This window comes from Centropristis striata, chromosome 22, assembly GCF_030273125.1.
Source record: "Centropristis striata isolate RG_2023a ecotype Rhode Island chromosome 22, C.striata_1.0, whole genome shotgun sequence".
NCBI lineage: Eukaryota > Metazoa > Chordata > Actinopteri > Perciformes > Serranidae > Centropristis > Centropristis striata.
In genome coordinates, this window is record NC_081538.1 from 8,958,693 (window position 1) to 8,977,380 (window position 18,688).

At 42.3% G+C, this 18,688-nt stretch overlaps 1 protein-coding gene across 1 annotated transcript in view; it reads right to left on the reverse strand.

Moving 5' to 3' along the window:
- Positions 1 to 9,443, reverse strand: part of pdzrn4 (PDZ domain containing ring finger 4) — a 41,042-nt gene extending 31,599 nt beyond the window's left edge. Inside the window, exon 1 of the mRNA XM_059326120.1 lies at positions 9,320 to 9,443. Coding sequence (XP_059182103.1) covers positions 9,320 to 9,388 — 69 coding nt within the window. The 5' untranslated portion in view covers positions 9,389 to 9,443. The remainder of the gene's footprint in view (positions 1 to 9,319) is intronic.
- Positions 9,444 to 18,688: the final 9,245 nt, after the last annotated feature.

Below are 18,688 nucleotides of genomic sequence, written 5' to 3' on the forward strand. Positions count from 1 at the left end.
TATGGCGATTGTTAGAGGTTTTTATGTCTCAGAAGTTGTGTTTTAGCATTTTTTCCCCCTGAAACAGCTAAATATCTCAGGGAATTTTTGGGCATGCTTTGTGTGTATGTGTGCATTTTTGTAGCAGCAAATGCCTGCAACATATCCGTAACAGCTCCAGATGGTTCATCGTAACATCTGTCTAACCTGACAAAACATAGCCTGCAGCATGTGGCCATAAGGTGCATTATTGGGTTAATCTGGCACAAGGATGGCTTCAAACTGTATAACAATCAGCGGCTGACAGCACACACACACTGACGCTAGACAAAATTAGAGTCTCCCTCCCACACATGACTGACAGACTGTCTCCGTGTCCTCCATCACTCTGCGGTGTTTTTCCAACACGCAGGGAAAATTTGTGGCACCTTAGAGACGGGGTCATGCCAAAGTGTATTAATGAGTGGGATAGACAGGCAGCGACAAACAGGCAGGGAGACAGACAGGGGCAGCGAAACGGAACGGACTAGAAACTGTGTTTGGCGACTGATAAGTGACGGGAGGAGGAGGAGGGCAGGACTTTGTGTTTTGGAAAGGGCGAGGTTAAGGAAGAGAATGGGGGATTTAAAGGACTTATTGATGGCTCATCTTCTCTCGCTCTGGGTTTCTCCCCGCATGCTTGACTACTGCACATAGGTGGATTACTGAACGGCCCTACTGACCACAGGTCCAGGAGCCATAGGTGTCAGGGCCCCCCCTGGTCTTTACCAACAAAATTTCACTCAAACGACACCAACCAGGAAGAGACTAAAAATGACTGCAAAAAGACCGAAACAACTACAAAGAGATTCAATACAGCTGCAAAGGGAAACAAAAAGGCTATGCAAATGGACTCAAAACAACCACAAAGACACACAAAGCAACTACAAAGAGACTTAAAATGACCACAAAGACATAAAACAACTAAAGAGAGATGCAAAACCACCATATACATGGGTAAAACAACCACAAATAGGACCAAAACTATAACAAAGAGACTTTAAATAACCACAAAGACACTCAAAACCAAAGAAAGATGCCTAACAATCTCCAAGAGACCCAAAACAACAACAGAAAGAGTCTAATCAGTGATATATTCTGGGTCCCTTTTCTGGCCCTTGCCCATTGTCTTATAACCCACCAACAGTTCTGCACAATCTTCCCTTTTATTTTCTTTCTTTCCTACTCTACCTTTCCATTTTTTTCCTCACCCCACCATACTCTTTCCCCTCTGCTCCCCTCTCTGTACCTCCTATCATCTTGGCCAGGCCACTTGGCCGATTGGCGAGTATGGTAATCAGCTAGAAGCTGATAACAACTGATAAGTCCTCTTGTCAGGAATGAGAGCTTGAATGACATTTTTACACAGTCATAAAGAAGGAAAACAGCGTAAAGCAGATGAATGGATGCACCCTGTGCGATTCTCCTTCTGTGTGCTACATAAATGTACACAGTATGTGCAAATAGGCATATCTACCTTTTAACAATGCTGTGTACTTGTGTGTATGCATCATGCGTGTCTTGTGTGGAGGAGGCAGGAGGAGGGGGTGTGAGGAGTGTCACTCTGCCCACAGAAAGGCTTTCATCCTGGGCTTATCACAGCCAACGCAGGGGGAGATCGCTGGCCGGTGAAGCGAAACGGCGACTGTTGCTGTTCCCCTCGACACACCGGACCAGCTTCCCCTGACTTTGTGATCACCCCCACAAACACACACACACACACACACACACACACACACAGCAAGAAAGTGGTGCATGTTTGCTTACAGCCTGGCAGACAGCTACACAAAGAAAGACACAGCCAGACATGGACATCAATGTCCAGAATGACAAGCCATCAGCTTGTCACTCACACTGCAACACACACACACAATGCTCACATTCACTTACAGCAAAATCCAAAATACGTTTTAATTTCTATATTTTAAATAGCAAGCAAACACAGAACAACATCAGGGTGCTGCTTTCCACATTAACCTGGCATTAACCTGACGCTGAATAATCACCAGTTTCCTGTTCCAATCTTGGCCGACAACCAGAAGACGTGCTACCCGCGGCGGCGGTGACGAGGCCATATGCACCTCTAAATCATGTGATATTACCGCCACGCTGTGCTCCAACGAGCAACTATAACCATGATGGAAGACACCAGATGATCTGTGTTCAACAGCCGAGTTCATTTGCATAACGCTACATTAACATTTTTAGGGGGGAAAAGCCATTACCCTAAGTTTATTATTTAGTACCTCTAAGCTTCGAAAGTGTGGTCGTTAAACTTTTTTCTTTTCTGCAGTAAAGTTAGATTAAAAATAAGACATAGGGCAAGTAAAGATGTATTTGTTCAGACTGCAACATGAAACTGCCACTCAAAACTCTCCACAGAGCGGCTGTGTGTGAGAAAGAGAGACTTGTCAAGTGGAATTACACTCACAGGTGAAAAGGTCAAACTCGCTGACCCGCACAGACAGGAAGACAAGTTGCTTGGCCGAAAAAATGCAGGAAAAAATGGAAAGGTCACTTCAAGCTCAAAATCCCATCAGAGAAGCAGAGACGGGCGGTTCTGGACTGGTGTTGTGCCTCTCTGATAAGTGGACAGGTGATGAATCAGGTAATAACACCACCCTTCAGCTGGTCATCTGCAGCACATTTTATGACCCAAAAACATAATTCAGAGGTAAGATCTGAGAGCAGAGGATTATATTTAACACCGTGCCCTGGATCCCAGACTTTGTTATCATGCATTCTCACCGTTGGAATATTTTGCCTTAGTTGCACGATAACTGAAGTTAGGTTATTTTGCTCTACATGCCTCTTCAGCAGCGACATATTCAGCAGCGACATATTCCACATCCCTATCTGGACGAAGTCACGGTCCAGGTCCCAGATGGCCATATGGAGGTGACGGCTGTGAGGGTCTGACCACAGCTTCCCCTGCTCTGTGTGGCTCTCTGGACACCATAGGTGGTGACGGGAGACGGGATGAAGGGGTGACTGTCTAGCCCCCTCCATGCTGTCTAACAGGCTGGACATGTGGCACAGCATCTGTCTCCGGAGGACAGGCTCAGACCAAATATTGGCCTGGGTCACACACACACAAACGTACCAAAGAGGGGGAAAAGGTGCAAATCAGATCTACTTTAATGACAGTAATGACAGGTAGGGTAAACATGCATGCACCAGTTGGCACACTTTTTTTTGTTTGAATCTTAATAAATTGGAATTATTCCATAGAAACCTTATTGCTCTATAGCAGGCAAGCAGGGGAGAACTGAACACAGAGTAGTTAGTGGCTTTTGTATTATAGTGTGATACAATAGTGCTGACTTTGGTACAAGTTAAAGGACAAAACACATGTGTCAAGTGAGGCTGTGAAGGCCAGAGGCTGTGGGACAATTTAACACAGCCACCAGCAAAATACATGGAATGGCAATTGCTAGAGCCAGAACGGAGCCCCGTGGTGAGTGTACACACACACACACACACACACACACACACACAAAATCACAAATGAAACGTTGAATGTAAATGGTCTGACGAGAGTCATAAATCTCTCGGTGGCCGCTGGGCCGCAGGGGTCGGCAGCCAGCAGTCCTGTCAGAGCCGTGCAGCTGTGTGAACACAGATAGTCACTGTGGTGCAGAGACACTGAGGAAAGCCTGCAGGCTGAATACTGGAATTGGCCTCTGAAATGCTCGGTTACTTTTTCGAAATGGAAGGTGCTGAAAAGGTCTATTCCAAACACCACATATCCATTTTGAGGGAAAAATCATTACCTTAAGTCAAAAAAAAAAAATAGCTGCAATCCATTTTGTCATTGTTTCATCCACAAAAGAAATGTAACATCTACAAGGGAAAATAACCCTAAAGGCCTGGTCACACCTGAATTAATCTCCATGTCTTAATGTGGAATATTTTGGTTGGAGAAACTTGGTGATGTACTGACGAGGTAATGGAAATGTCCTCTACCAGTCAATGTGGAAGGAGGTAGAGAGCGTAGCCAAAATGCATCTCTGACCCATCGGACATTGTCTGGTGTAGATTTCATTTTTCATGCGATTTCTTTAAAATTTGTTTTTAGAGGCTAGCTGTCAAATCAATCTACATTCACATTCTCGTATCCCAAGGTTGCTACTTGGACTGAAGAGGAAGTTTTGGCCTGAATATCTGTTGTCCAATATTTCTGGGGCTCTGGTGTAGCTAACTGGAAGTTGCCCCCTGAGGCTAAATTGTTTTCAGACCATTAGCTGATGGGTCCAAGATTGACTGTCAGTTAGCAAGCTTGTTAGTTTACTTGCTTGGACAGTTTATCTTTTAAAAAAAACAACAGGTATGTTATTGTCTCCAATCACAAAACCGTCTGAAAACTATCCTCCTTGCTTTATACTTTCGACCGAGCAGATGAAAGTTGGATGATGCAACATAGCTAATGAGCTACACTTCCTTCATCTTACAGCCTCTGGATCTTCATCCTCTCAGAGGTTAACAGTGTGAAGACAGATTCTATTGGTAAACAATGCAACTTTGAGGGTCAAAGCTCACCATATCTCAAAAATTAAAGAAATTTGCCCTGATCTACTTTGACCATGCAAGAAATGATCAACTCCTGCAGCATCTGTTCTCACATCTCTAACCAGACAATACATTGGTCAGGACCAGGAGACGAGGGAGAGAGAAACCCACAGGGGACAGAGAAGAGTGATACAGTTCACCCAACAGCTTCAGTCCAGTGCTACTGTGCACCTGTTTTATATTCCTATTTCAGCAACAGTATCAGCATCCTTTGGTTTTCTGCTGGTATAATGAGCAGGTGGTATCCTATTGTGTCGCACCGTTGGAAGTACAACAGAACAAAAACACTTTTAGAATATCTCATGTTGTGTGCGTGCCAAAGTAAAATGAGAGAGGGGAGAAACAGATTGCTAAGAGGGAGAAAGACAGAGGGGGAGAAGACTAATGAAGGTTATGGAGAAGGAGGACGCATGAAAAAGGAGAAAGAGAAGAAATGAGTCTGGGATGATAAAAGAGGAGAGACAGAGGGATTGTTGAGGAGTCTCTCTGGATTTGCAGAATCCCCTCAGCCTCAAGTTTCAGGACAAAGTCACACTGACACACTTACTGCCTGCTGAGCTCTCTCTCTCTTCCTCTCTTTCTCTTTCTTTCTCTTTCTCTGCGCTGGTAATGAGAACTGGAGGTGTTCGCCGACTGTCACATGCACACTGCAGAGCGTTTAACAGTAAGTGGGTGTGCTCACTCCCCCCCTACAAACACACACACACACACTCACAATATTCTTGGACGTCTGCCACAGCACCAGGACACCTACAGTGTGATGTGGAAATAGGAAGAAACCATGAGGGTCATTTTTTTATGTTCTCCTCACACACACCATGCTTTATGATATGATCATGTTACAGTAGCTCCAGCTGTTTGATTCCATATGTGAAGTCAAGTTCACTGTCAGATAAAGCAGTACATTTAGTGTGTACATTAATCAACATGAAATACTAGTCTAAACTTAAATACTCTTATTTGCTTTATTGTGAGATAAGATGATTGATATCACTTAAAACAACAGCTGATTCGCTGTGTTACCAAATGACAGTTTTAATTTTGGGAATTTTGTTACCCATGGACAGAATCCAATCTTTGTGCTAAGTAGGGTTGCAACTCCCCGAAAAATAAATAAGGGACACCTAATTGGCAGGGCCGGCCGACCTGATTCCCTTCACCCCTCCTGAAGTGGTGAAATTTTTTAGCCCCTTTTTGTGTGATTGAAATTATTTTTTAACAATTTGACTCAATCCTGAATTGAATTAGTTGCATATTTTTGTGTGACATGATTACATGGAAAACAAATTATTATCCAGCAATTCACTTTAATACAAAATAACAATTAGGACCTGGTCTTCAAAGATGTAGTGGAGTTTGCTGATAACAATTTGATTTACTTCTTTTGTTGGGTTTTAAAATGCAGTATGTATGCAATTGAATGGCCAATTTGGAAGATTATGGCATCCCATAATTCCACATTGGTTCAGTAAGGCATGAAATTCATGTCATGAACACATGGGGACCTGGTCTTCAAGATTGCACTGGAGTTTGATGAGAACAATTTGATGTACTTATTCTATTGGAGCTTCATGAATGGCTATTTTTTGAGTCATGCAGCTGACAAACGGTCTACCGTAAAGTGCAATGTAATTACGCACTAAAATTTAAAGTGCAGATGGCGTGACCGCAGTACTGGAACCATGTTGTTTCAGGTCAGTCAGTCCGCCATGGGCTACGGAAAAAGAGTGGCGGCACACTGTACAGTGCATTAAAGATGTTATCATGCACTCTTCCCACCCAGGTGTTTCCTTTTGCCCATTCCTCAGTATTTTTGCATCCTTTTCTGTTTTTTTTCTCGGCGGGGTTCTAGTTGCATTGCTGCTCGAAGGTGTACCGCCCCGTAAAGCAGTGTCTGCGTCTGTGTCAGTTGTAACCTACGCATGCTGCTTTGTTGTCTTCTGCTAGCTTCTCCTCGACAATTGGGGTGAGCGTATTCTGTATTGTCTTACTCGGCCTGGGAACAAGTTTACCGTAAGTTTCCATATAAAGTATCCTATTACTAATTTTTTATTGGCATTTACTGACTATTTTTTGACTGTCACAGTAATACGGGACAAAGTGCATCCCTTTTCACCTCAATACGGGACGGGTGCTTTTGTTTCTAAATACGGGACGATTCCGTTTTTCAAAGGACGGTTGGCAACCCGAGTGCTAAGATAAGCTAACTGGCCATTTGCTTTAACTAAATATTTACTGTATAGACGAGGTATCCTCTTCTTATCTAATGTATTCCCAAAAACGGAAAAATGTTCCTCTAAATAATATTTTTTGTCATTATAAGCTAATTTAGTCATACTTTTATTAGCCATTTTAAGACATAAAGTAAGTTAATTGGCACAAGCAGGTAGTTAGCAGAGTTAGCTTTGGTTTTTGCACAGATTTAACAAACGAGATGTTGGGAGGCTGGTGGGTGGATTTCTTCTCATCACTGGAGAGAGCTAGGCTAGCTTTTGCCCCTTTTCTAGTCTTCAAGCTAAGCTAAGCTAAGCTAACCGGAAGCTTGCTTTGGCTAAATCTGTACTGACATGGTATCAACTTTCTCATCGAACTTTCGGCAAGAAAGTGATTGTATTGCCAACATTGTCTTTTCCTCTCAAATGTTATATCAGTCAACCACATACTTTTTTATGAAATTAAATAGCCAATTTATGGTTGTTGGCATCACCCTTTGGGTAGCTGAGCTAGCAAAGAGGACTTGAAACAAGACACAAGACAGTGAGCTTTAGAGTTGCTGGTGGGTGGATATTGTTATTGGAGAGGGCTAGGCTAGGCTAGCCTAGGTGTTTCCAGTCTTTGTGCTAAGCTAAGTGAACTGGTTGCTGTATTACATCAGAGTGGTATCAACCTTCATCTCACTTTCAGCAAGAAAGTAAATATATTTCCTATAATATCAAGGTATTCATTGACATATTACAAATTATTATTCAACATTTTAATTTAGTCTGCCAGATCACATGTTCTTTGCCTTACATTCCATTAAATAGACATTTAAAGGGTTAATTGCTCAGAGGGTTAACATACTACACGTATCTCTTTGTTCAAGCCAAATTATTCAATTCTCCCCATTGGTATCAAAGGAGTCATGACCTCCTCGGGTTTCCTTTAACTGACATGGCTGACTTTTTGCTCTCCACCCAACAGACAACAGAGACATGCAGCATCTCATTAAAGCGTCGAGGCATTTAGTCAGAGAGCGTAATGAGCTGGAGTCTGCAGCGCTCTGAGTAATGTTCATAAAGCAGCGTGGAGCAGAGGGTCGTGATCATGTATTTCTTATATTTTTACAGAGCCCATAACAAGATCATCAACATCCAAAAAATGACAGCCTCATTGTCAGTATCATTAGAGGCAGTCAGAATTTATTTCCCACCAGATCTAGAACACTTTAGACACCACTGCACACTTTTTAGTGGCTGTATATATGATGATAGCATATTTTACATCACAAAACTAGGAAACAACAGAGCTGCTGGTTCTCATTATGCTGTATCCAGTTTCCCTGCTGTCTGTAACCGTGTAAGATACTAAATGATGAATGAATCCATGCTGCTGCTGCTCGGATTCGCCCGTACTGTACTTCAGCAACAGAAAAAACCCGGAGCACGTGTTTCCCTACAAAAGTTCCACACATAGGCCTATCTACTGAAGGAAACAATGTTCAGCCAATTCACACGGCTGTTTCTCTGTATTTGAATTTGAAATGATGACATCTGTTAATTAGTTAAAAAAAAAAGAGTAATAAAAGCAATCAGAGAGAAGAAAGTTGTGATTTTCTTCTGTTTCAGAAACATTGGCACATTGGAGATATTTTCACATATCACAATCTCATCTTGCTGACACTTGCTATCTAATCAACACATTCCAGCCAAGCCCAGGACAAGACGACAAGTTATACATTCATAGTGTTTTACTGTTCAGTATGACAACATTCACACCTCCACATCGTTTATGGAGGTAATAATGATTTAGTAAAGATGTATTTCTTATGTTTCATTTCTGCCTATATATTGGGGTACTTCCATGAATAAAAAAGGGCCAAAGGTCAGTGAACTTTATCAACCCCGTCAGGTAAAAATACTTTCAGTAAAAAGCATCAAAATCACAGAAGCTGAATAGTGTTTTTACAGGACAGCAGCGATGTGAAAACCGTCACAGCAGGGTCAGAAGAAGAATAAAAAAAGTCCAGTGACAGACAACAGAGAGGGAAACAGCAGAACATATTTGCTGCTGCTGCTTTGAACTGTGTTGCTTCTAGACAGTCACAGCGAGACGAGATGTGATGAATTCCCCTGGAGCCAGCGCGGGAAAAGAGCTGAACTTGTTCTCACATCTCTTGCTGCTGAGGAGAAATAACTAGCTCCACTCACTTTGATGGGGAGAGGAATACACACACACACACAAACACACACACTGGCTCTCCGCCTGGCTGCTTGGAAGTAACTCATCTTTTGTACATTTCTCTCATGTCCCGATCCCATTTTTCTCCTGGTTTCCATTCAACCTATCTGGAGCCATTCTCACATGACTTTGCTCTCTTATTCACTTTTACCTTCCTTGCTTATTGGAGGGAAATCCAGTTATTTAAAGCTTCCCTACCATCATTCCCCTGTTGTCATTAAGTTTATCACAGTGACGACTCCCAGCATGAACCACACCAGCCTCCTCCCTCTCCCCTTAGAGTCTGTCTTACCTGTGCAATCTCATACAGCAGTTTGTAGTGTTCCTCCCGTTTCTGCAAGGTGCACAAATTGCAGCCCATTCTAGTTGTCAGGGAAACAGTGCAGAGTGCCCGCTGGAGTGTGTGTGCTGTCTTCGGTGTGTGTGAGCTCCCCCCGGGGCGAAACACACTCGGGCTCCTCTTCCTTGGCTCCCCCACTCCTCTTTCTCATCCGTGTATCCTCAGAGATCCCCTCTGTCGCTCCCAGCTCACACACACACACACACGGACAAACACACACACACCCACGTGTGCCAGCTGACTGCTGTAGTAGAGGTTGTGGATGTAGTTCCTTCAGTGTGTGTGAAGAGGGGGAGTGTATCAGGGGCACCTGGCTTCTCTTTCCCTCTTGCCTGTCACTCCTTCTCTTGATTCTCACTTGCATGCCTACATACACTCTGTTCTCCACCACCTCCTCGCTCAGTGTAAGCACACACTCGTCAGCACATACACTTTTGGCTCATTGAGACACACCTCCTCCTGTGGCAGGCTGCCTACACATGCCTGCTCTTACTCTGGCTCATGAATAGACAGCGTCCTCATTGGCTGTTTAAGGGAAAGGGGCTGGGAGAGGAGGGCGGGGACTGGTTGTTATCTGGGCAGGTTCATATCTGAACATCAGTGTTGCTGCTTGCAGGTGGAGTAAAGGACATGCTGCATGTGTGTGTTGTTGTGCTAAACTGCATGTGTATTTGTATGCTCAAGAGTGATTTCTATGTGCACAAAAAATTCCTTAATATCTCTGCAGAATAACACAAACAGGAGCTAAAATGCCATCCGGACAGTTAATCAAGTCACTCCGAGGCTATTTGTCTGCGCCCACGTTTGACAACTGGATTTGTCATGAAAATCAATCTCATTTGGATTCAATCAGATAGCCTTTTGCACTCAGTACAATAGTTGGAGGGGTGGTGTTTAGTGGCTGCCATAGATTTACAGTCAAGAGAGTGATCGTCACCAAACAAATTCTCTCTCTCTCTCTCTCTCTCTCTCTCTCTCTCTCTCTCTCTCTCTCTCCCTCTCTCCGCTGGTAGTTAGACAAGGGCACTGGACTGGGCTGACACACACAGGAAGAAACACAGACCAGTATTGATTGGCTTCAAATTAGCTTCCAGCCCAACTGGCCCCTCTCCACAGGGGTGAGGGGACAAAGGAGGAGTGAAGGGAGAAGAGGAGAGAGAGGATGGAAGACTGTGTGATGCTGTTAAGATAAACTGAGAGAGCGGTGATTACAATCCTGTCACACTCCAAATGATGCTAATTTGCTACAGCAAATGTGTTTTGACAGAAAGGTAATGCTGGCCAGATTACAGTTTTAATCAACAATGTCAATGAGTATTTTTATGGTCAGGTTAGGGCATTCACAGAGCTTGATTAAGGTTAGGTCTTTGTCTAATATTGAAAAAGAGACTTTTTATTTTTTATTTACACATTTTCATGTAAGGAAATCTAAAATCATATTACAGCTATCATAGATAATGATCCAGAACTGTTTTTGGACATATTTGTGGAGATACTGTATAGTGGAAGCTTTAGGGGGAGTTCCTAGAGCAGTGTTTCATGGATTATGTATTTTTTATTACAACCTGGAACTTAGCAGATATATATTTTTGCGACCAGTACTTGCTTCCAGATGTTGGCCGTAATGCTGTCTGGCTGCAAATTGCCATTAAAAAGAAGAAGCAGTCACATGTTGTGGTGATGGTCATTTAAGTGCACAAGAACTGTTCAATTTGAGATAACACTGTCATAATATACACTACACAAGTAAATAGTGTACAACATGGACGTTGAGACACAACTCTATACTTAGTCGACCCTCAATCTACCTGACAGTCACCATACAAAAGCCATAGATTATAATAGAGGCAGCAATTATGATGAATATTAATACACTCATACGGTATAAATTACCATGAAGTAGTCTTTAATTTGTTCCCCTTGACACGCGTACAAATGTCTAGCTTGTATTCTCTGACGGAAATATATACAGTCATGGAAAAATTATAAGACAGAAGGAGGATTAAGAAAACAAGATATTGTTTTGTCAGTCTATAGTATGCGAGAACAGCATCACAATGGGGAGCACTCTCACAGTACAGTGTTGAGTTTTTTCTATACTATAAGTATTTATGTTCTCAGTATAAGTTTGAATCATTCTTTCTTTCTTTACAGGAGGTCAGTACAGTTCCCACTGTAGCATTATTTATTTCTGATGAAGTGCATTAAAAGCTGGGACTAATGGAAACAGAATCTCTTATAGAACTCCCTCTGCATGACGAACAGCCATCAGACTCTGAGCAGAGATGCGTCATCCTCCTTATCACCAGTCATGCAGGTACAAGGACCATAGTGGTTCAGTCAAGGGCGTCAGAGCAGATCCAGATACAGCCCCCCAGATAACACTTAACCCTTTCTCTCCGACCACTCTTGTCCCTTTCTGATGAGGTCACCGCTTTCCCCGCCGACCTCTGAAGGAGACTTCTCAGGGGTGACATCACCGCCCTAACGAACTTTAGGGTGATCCTATTTCTTTTGTTCATTTTCTTCTCTTCTGTCGGCCTCTCACACTCTTTTCCAGTGCTGATGTTTGCAGTTCAGTATGGGATTAGCAGTATTACCAGACTCTGGTTAAACTGGCACTGTGATCAGCCATTAACTCAGATTTGCTGACGGACACAGAATGAAGAAAAACCCACATAAACACAAAATAATACAACATTTTCCAATCTATTCCTTCACTTTTCACTGAAAGGAGAGTCAATCTGAGATGCACGACATTCCTACAGAAAGTGACGTCATCACTGTAGTCATTTATGGCCTATCGCCATTTTTATTGTTCATATCACCCTCTTTCCATCATCTCTACAATTTCTCTCCTCCATTTTATCATCCTGTTCTATTGCCTCCGTGTACATGAGACACCGGACAGATGTCTGGCTCATGTTCTCATAAAATTGAAGAGACTCGTATAAATTTAAGAGACGTGGGATTTCATCCCTGCAGATTAGAAATTATATGAGGAATATTGCGCAAACAAAATGCGCCTCATCGTCTTTGATGTCTGACAACTGGACCGGCTATGCAGCAGCAGATTGGTGTCATACCTGTAAAGTTTGCATGTTCTATAAATTCTTTGACAGGTAGTTAACTTTAAGGTGAAGAGGGCTGAGGTGGGTTCAAACAGCTGTGTTGGTCATTTCATATTTTATGGTAAAGTCCGTCAGTGTGATCTGCCAGTCAGTCAAAGGTTAACCAAAAATAGCTTGCTGCGGGGAAAGTGTTGCACTTCAAAGGAAGCCTGAAACGCCACATTAGCATAATGTCCTATATGGCCCTGATTGAAAGAAAATTGGCCACTTGGCACGTTCCTCTCTGAAAATAGAAACTTGTTAGGCAGCTCTGAGCCACTGTTGAATCTCCAGCAAATCTGAATATAAACTTTGAAAAAGAATCTGTGAAGGCAGTCAGAGTAAGGTATAGCAGGTAATTACAGCTGCGTGAATCTTTCACCGAGTTGTTCAAAGGCCACAGTATCCTTGACGACAGACGGAGTAGTGCGTCATGGGTAGAGAGCGGATCTAATCAGGAACGATGATCACGCATTCGGTCTGCGCTCAAAGGCCTGCCCTGCAGAATACCAACAAACTGCTGTTAAATAAGTTACCAGTGCAAACTTTTCTCTCACTAAGTTGCCTTGAAGCACTTTGGCATAGACACATCCTGGACACAGTGTTAGCACAGTGTACTGAAAACACCTCCACAACTCATAAATCTTAATATTTCATGATGATCTGACAGTGTCCTATATGCAATGTCATTGATGATTCTTTTGGTCTCAGTTGTTGATGTTTAAAAATTCACTTTTAGAAAGGTCGGAAACAGAGCGTGAAGCACATTTTTTACGACCAAAGTAAGAAACATGCTAATTCTGTTATAATAAGGACATTGTGCTTTTCCTTATTTACTGTCACATATATAATGTTGCAATGTCATATGTTCATATCAGACATATCCTATGTTTCAAATAGAGGTAAATGTATGGAAAAGTAATCCCTAATCCACTCACTAATCCTTTTATCTTCACTTAGCTGATACTGACTGATTGACATCACTGTCTTGTCCAATTTGCTACTTTCTCTTGCGTACATGAAATGTCAAAAGATTCAATCAATTCTCAACCACCTGTGGTGATAAAGTTTGCATTTAATGTGACTTTTAGATGTCATGCCATGTATGGAAAGATCAATTCTTTACAGAAGCGTTTCTGCTGGCGTAGACAGCTGGTCGTCTCAAAGCCAATGGCGTGAGAAGAGCCTGAGGGCGACCCACACACGGCTCTCAATAGCCATAACCCATACATTATTTAACACTGTGAACCATTCATCTAGGTAAAAACACCATTAGAGTGCTACTTACAGCACGCAGCAAAGGCCGAGGGGAAACGATGGTACGTGATGATAATTGAAAAGCAGCGTCCTTTTCTGTTTTTTGTTCTAGTAATTACATTGTAACTATTCATTACTGTCTAATTACTTTGCAGGAGGCCAGCGTTCAGATCCAATCCTCATAATGACTGTCTCTCATCCACTCATTGTCTCCTGATCCCAATTGTTGAAGCAAAATGACTGACTCTGTAAAAAAAAAGCCTGACTGACTCCAGTCGTTTAATTATCAAATTATGAGCTGAGTTAGAAGAGAAACAAAAGGCGGTCAAGCCCACAAAAGTAAGGAAAAGACAAAACTGGGATCCATTCAAAAATACACAGAGGGACCTTTTGTTCATAATTTGCAGACTGCCAGTTTGGCAGAAATCATCCATTATTGAGTTGTTGTAGAAACAGTGCACTTTAATGTCCAATCTTAGTTATGTCCCCTTTGAGCAACCGGGCAAAGTAGACACACATACACATCATACAAAGTGTGCGATAATGAGACTGCTCAGAGCTTGGCATCAGACGAACCGTCGTAGCCATTAAAACAAGTCAAATCGCTGTAAAATCAGTCGCTAACACTTCCTTTATCTTTGCTCCACTGAACAAGGCCATTGAAAAAGCAAATGGCAACATTTCTTAAACCACTGTGACCACACACACCCAGAGGCTGTTTCCCCTTCCTTGCTCACAATTCAATATATAAAGCAACTTAACCACCACAGTACAGCATGACCGGGGGGAATATGAGACCCTGACAGTCTCTTTACTCGATAAGCTAGCAGCCAAACTGGCGTCTGACCAGCTGACCTCACACCACGTTGGCTGCGTTGGGTCAAGTAGCCCATAAGGGTGGAGTTGTCCTCAGGCACTGGGACACAGGTTCAGATTTCCCTCTGCAGCTTTCCTCTGACTATTAAGCAGATTGAATGCACTCAAAATTAGGCTGTGAAACCTGAAAGACCTTTGTTTCACAAAAGGCCACTTCTTCTTTTGAAAGAAAAAAGATGAGAAAACAAGTTTTTCTACGTTTAACTGGTCTGAACTGGATAGCACCTTGAATCAAGAGTTGTGAAAGGCTGTTACACTCTTTGTTCCAGACCAAGCAGCACCCTCTGTGTCTGAAAGATGAAGCCTTAAACCTGTATGTTTTCTAATGGCCAACAGGGGGCGACTCCACTGGTTGCACAAAGAAGTCTGATCATCTAAGTCAACAGGAAAATGACCCTTCATCTCACATTTTCCTTATTAGTTTATGATTTAAACTAGTTTCAAGTCTCCTTCAGGATGGATGATTTTGTAAATGATGGTCCCATTTTGAGTAATATAGATAAGGCAGAAGTATACTTACAGAGTATTGCTACATTGTGATTGGCAGGTATCAACACTATGATAGCAACTATCATAGTGTTTTTGTCTTAGAACGTTGACCCTTTAACAGTACAGTTTTCAGTTTCAGTTTCAGTTGAGCATGCTAATGTTAGCATTTATCTCAAAGCACCACTGTAGTGAAGCACAGCCTCAGGGCTGCCAGCCTGTGTGTAGACTCTTACTCTCATTGCCTTTTATTAATTTATACCTTGATTATCATCCGTTCCAACAAAAATATATCACTGGGTTGTGATCAGCTGTTTGATCACATCATCTAAACCAACTGGAGCTCATCTGCCACACAGCTGAGTCTGTATGTGTGCATAAAAGGGATAGAGAGGTAGAGGGAAATTACTATCTGTGCTATAGCCTTAGGGTGTAAATATACACAGATACCCCCTGTCTGCACACACACATTTACACTGGAGTGTTGCTGGGCTCTGGGCCTGACCCTGTTGTGTTAACCCAATAGCATAGCTCCAATAAAACTGATTAGAGAAGTCTTCCCCTGCTGCTCCCAGGTCCTGCTGCTGGACTAATGGCACAAGTGGGCCTCTTAATCTTTCCACAACATCTGTGCCAGTATTGAACCATAAGAATGGATGAAGGACCAGGGCTGAGGGAGCACCACTCGCAACCCAAGGGAGGGAGAAAGACAGATAGAGGTAGATGGACAGATTGAGGATAGAGACCAATAGATTTGACCATCTTTTTTCTAGTTTTTCGTTTCTCAATCTAAATGCTGTGCACATCATCGTCTCCTCCACTCCACGTAGTGTGCAGGAAGGCCAAGCCAGCTGTTCCTCCATTGTCCAGATGCTTAACAGGATTACAGGGGGGCACAAGGCCAGCCTCTTCCCCACACACACTTCCATAGACGGACTTAATCTAAAACTTCAAAGGCAGACAGAGAAGCACAAAGACACATCATACCAAGCCAAGCTTGATATTCTTTTATTGGGTTTGCCACAAATATAGTGTAAATAAACATTGTATTCAGTCATACAACCTTGGGTTCAGTATTGTATCTGCACATTTCTTATACAAAGTAAAAGGAAACATTGCATTTACTTTTGTCACTAGCCTTGCTTCTTGAAAATGTAAGGGGCTGCCATTTGGTTCAACACAAAATATTCAACAATAGGGTTACAAACAGGGTTAAAAATGTTCCATAGGACATGAAAATGTTAACATGCTGAATGTTTCCCAGGTATAATGTTAACCATGTTCACCATACAGTGTTACCATTCCAGCATTTGCAAATTACAAATAAACACAGCTAAGGCTGATGGCTGTAAATTTTGGAACTATTTTGTCATAAACCAAAGTATTGAACAGATTAAATTACAACCAGATAATAGAACTAGATGGAAATTCAGCAGACAACAAAATTCATCACAATTCATCATGAGGGGGATAATGAGTGTGTGTACCAAAGTTCATGGCAATCCATCCAATAGTTGCCAAGACTTTTTACTAAAAAACCACAAATGTAATTTCCATGATGGCGATAGAGGAAAAGTCACCAAATTCATAAGATTTGGTTCTATGTGTACTGTTAATATCTGTAAAAAAAATTCACAGCAATCCATCCAATAGTATATTTCAGTGGTAGGTGGTAGGACCCACTGTCCAACTGACTGACATTGCCATCCATAGAGTCACGTCTCTAGCATGGCTAAAAATAAGATGTCAGGAGTATATCATCCACTAATGAGGCTTTCAAGATGTATAATTATGTAGTTTGTAGGTGTAGCATGTCTTAATAGCCATAAGGGTGCCTCATTAATTTACAACAGTATCTGAGTGAGATTAATCTACGGTGTTCTCTTGCAGTTGCCTCTGACTTGAATTCACAAACCCCTTTATTTCCTCCCATCTCGCTCTCTGTTCTTTGTGTTATCCTGGGAGTCTTGCTCATCTGGAGAACCTCTGATCTGTATCACTCCCTCAGTTTGGTTTTGAAAAGACCCTTTATGCACTTTATAGTGAACAAACACTATTTTCTGGCTGAAGAAGTAAACATCCATACCCTTCCTTCATACTATTCCCTCACTGAGATTTACCAGAAAATAACATTGCTGAAAATCAACACTTTGTTTCTTCAACTAATTACTGTCAAATTTGGGCTGAAACTTTAAAGGTTTGTTGTGTAAAAATATAATAATTTCACAGTTTGTGGAGGGGGGTGTTGGGGTGGTTGGATGGATCAAACAGAGACCAAATTTTCAGCCTGGAGACCAATTTGTTGGTCCTGTTCATGTCTTTTCTTTTAGGTTTTATGTTAACCTATAATTTAACCTGACCCTGATCCTTTTCCTAAACTTAACCGTGTAGTTGTGATGCCTTAACACGACCAAAGTAGTTTTTGTTGGAATTCAGAAAGTTAACCACATGTTTAAAACTGTGACCCAGTGTGTCAGTATGTTATTTTATTACCCCAATATATATTACCTCAACAATATGGGATGAGAATGGGTTGAAGCGCTTCAGAAACACAGATTTGTGGTTTACAGAAACGTACAAAGCCAATTTTTAATCCGGTGACTAGATTTATAACGCAGAACTAACTTTAAAAGCTTACCACTATTATCTTGATGCTATCGGTCATATTTTAATGACTGGGAGGCAATAGATTTCGCTCTTGAAAAATATTCCATGGCCTTGCTCTCTTTCTTCTTCCCACTCCTCTGCTGTTCTATCTTTCCCATGCACCATCCTCCCATGGCGGAGCAGAGCCCTTTCGATTTTTATCAGTGCACCGGCTGGGTTTAAAGGGCTTCCCCATCGTGAATTAATGTGGCCTTAATCTGGCCCCCCACACACGGTGATAAAGTGGTGTAAGAGACGGAGCGTGTTCGGTCAGAGGACACAAGATTAGTCATACACTACTGAGCTGGAAGTGAGGCCCGCCATGTCGCGTGCTGTCTCACTTCCTGGTTCCAGCTGCTGGTGCCCCCTTTCCTGTCTAATCCTAACCGAGGACAAGCTACTGCCTGCCAGGAAGATAAGGAAGTGTCCATTGTCTCCCTGATCCTCCGTATGTCTGTATATTATGGTGCTTCTGATGTCATTGTGCCAACCTGAGGTGTGGTAAGAGCAGAAGAGCACTGGGAACAATGGCTCCATCTGGGACAAAACACACATGTTGAGATGTTATTAAACACAGAATCAGTCACTTCACAGTTTTCTTCCTTTCCTTCTTGTTTTTTGGATGAAATGTCAAGCAAAATCTCTGCTCTGGTAAAAGGAAAATAAAATAAATTTCAGCTTTGCACACAAATATTTTATTGACATCAATTCCTTTACATGGCAGGAGGGGCCCGCTCTGAGTTAACATTTGAATGCTTTGTGTGTGCTACATTGCGTCCATGACAACAGGGGCCCCGAGCCCATGTTGTGAATAAGCACACAGTATTGATTGGGGGCCCTCTGTGGCTAAGGGTGTGGCTGGCTAACTGGCAACGGTTGGCCTTACAGTCAATATGCTCAATAAAGTGTGGATTGTAGAACATACAGTAATTTGGAAAATCCCAAG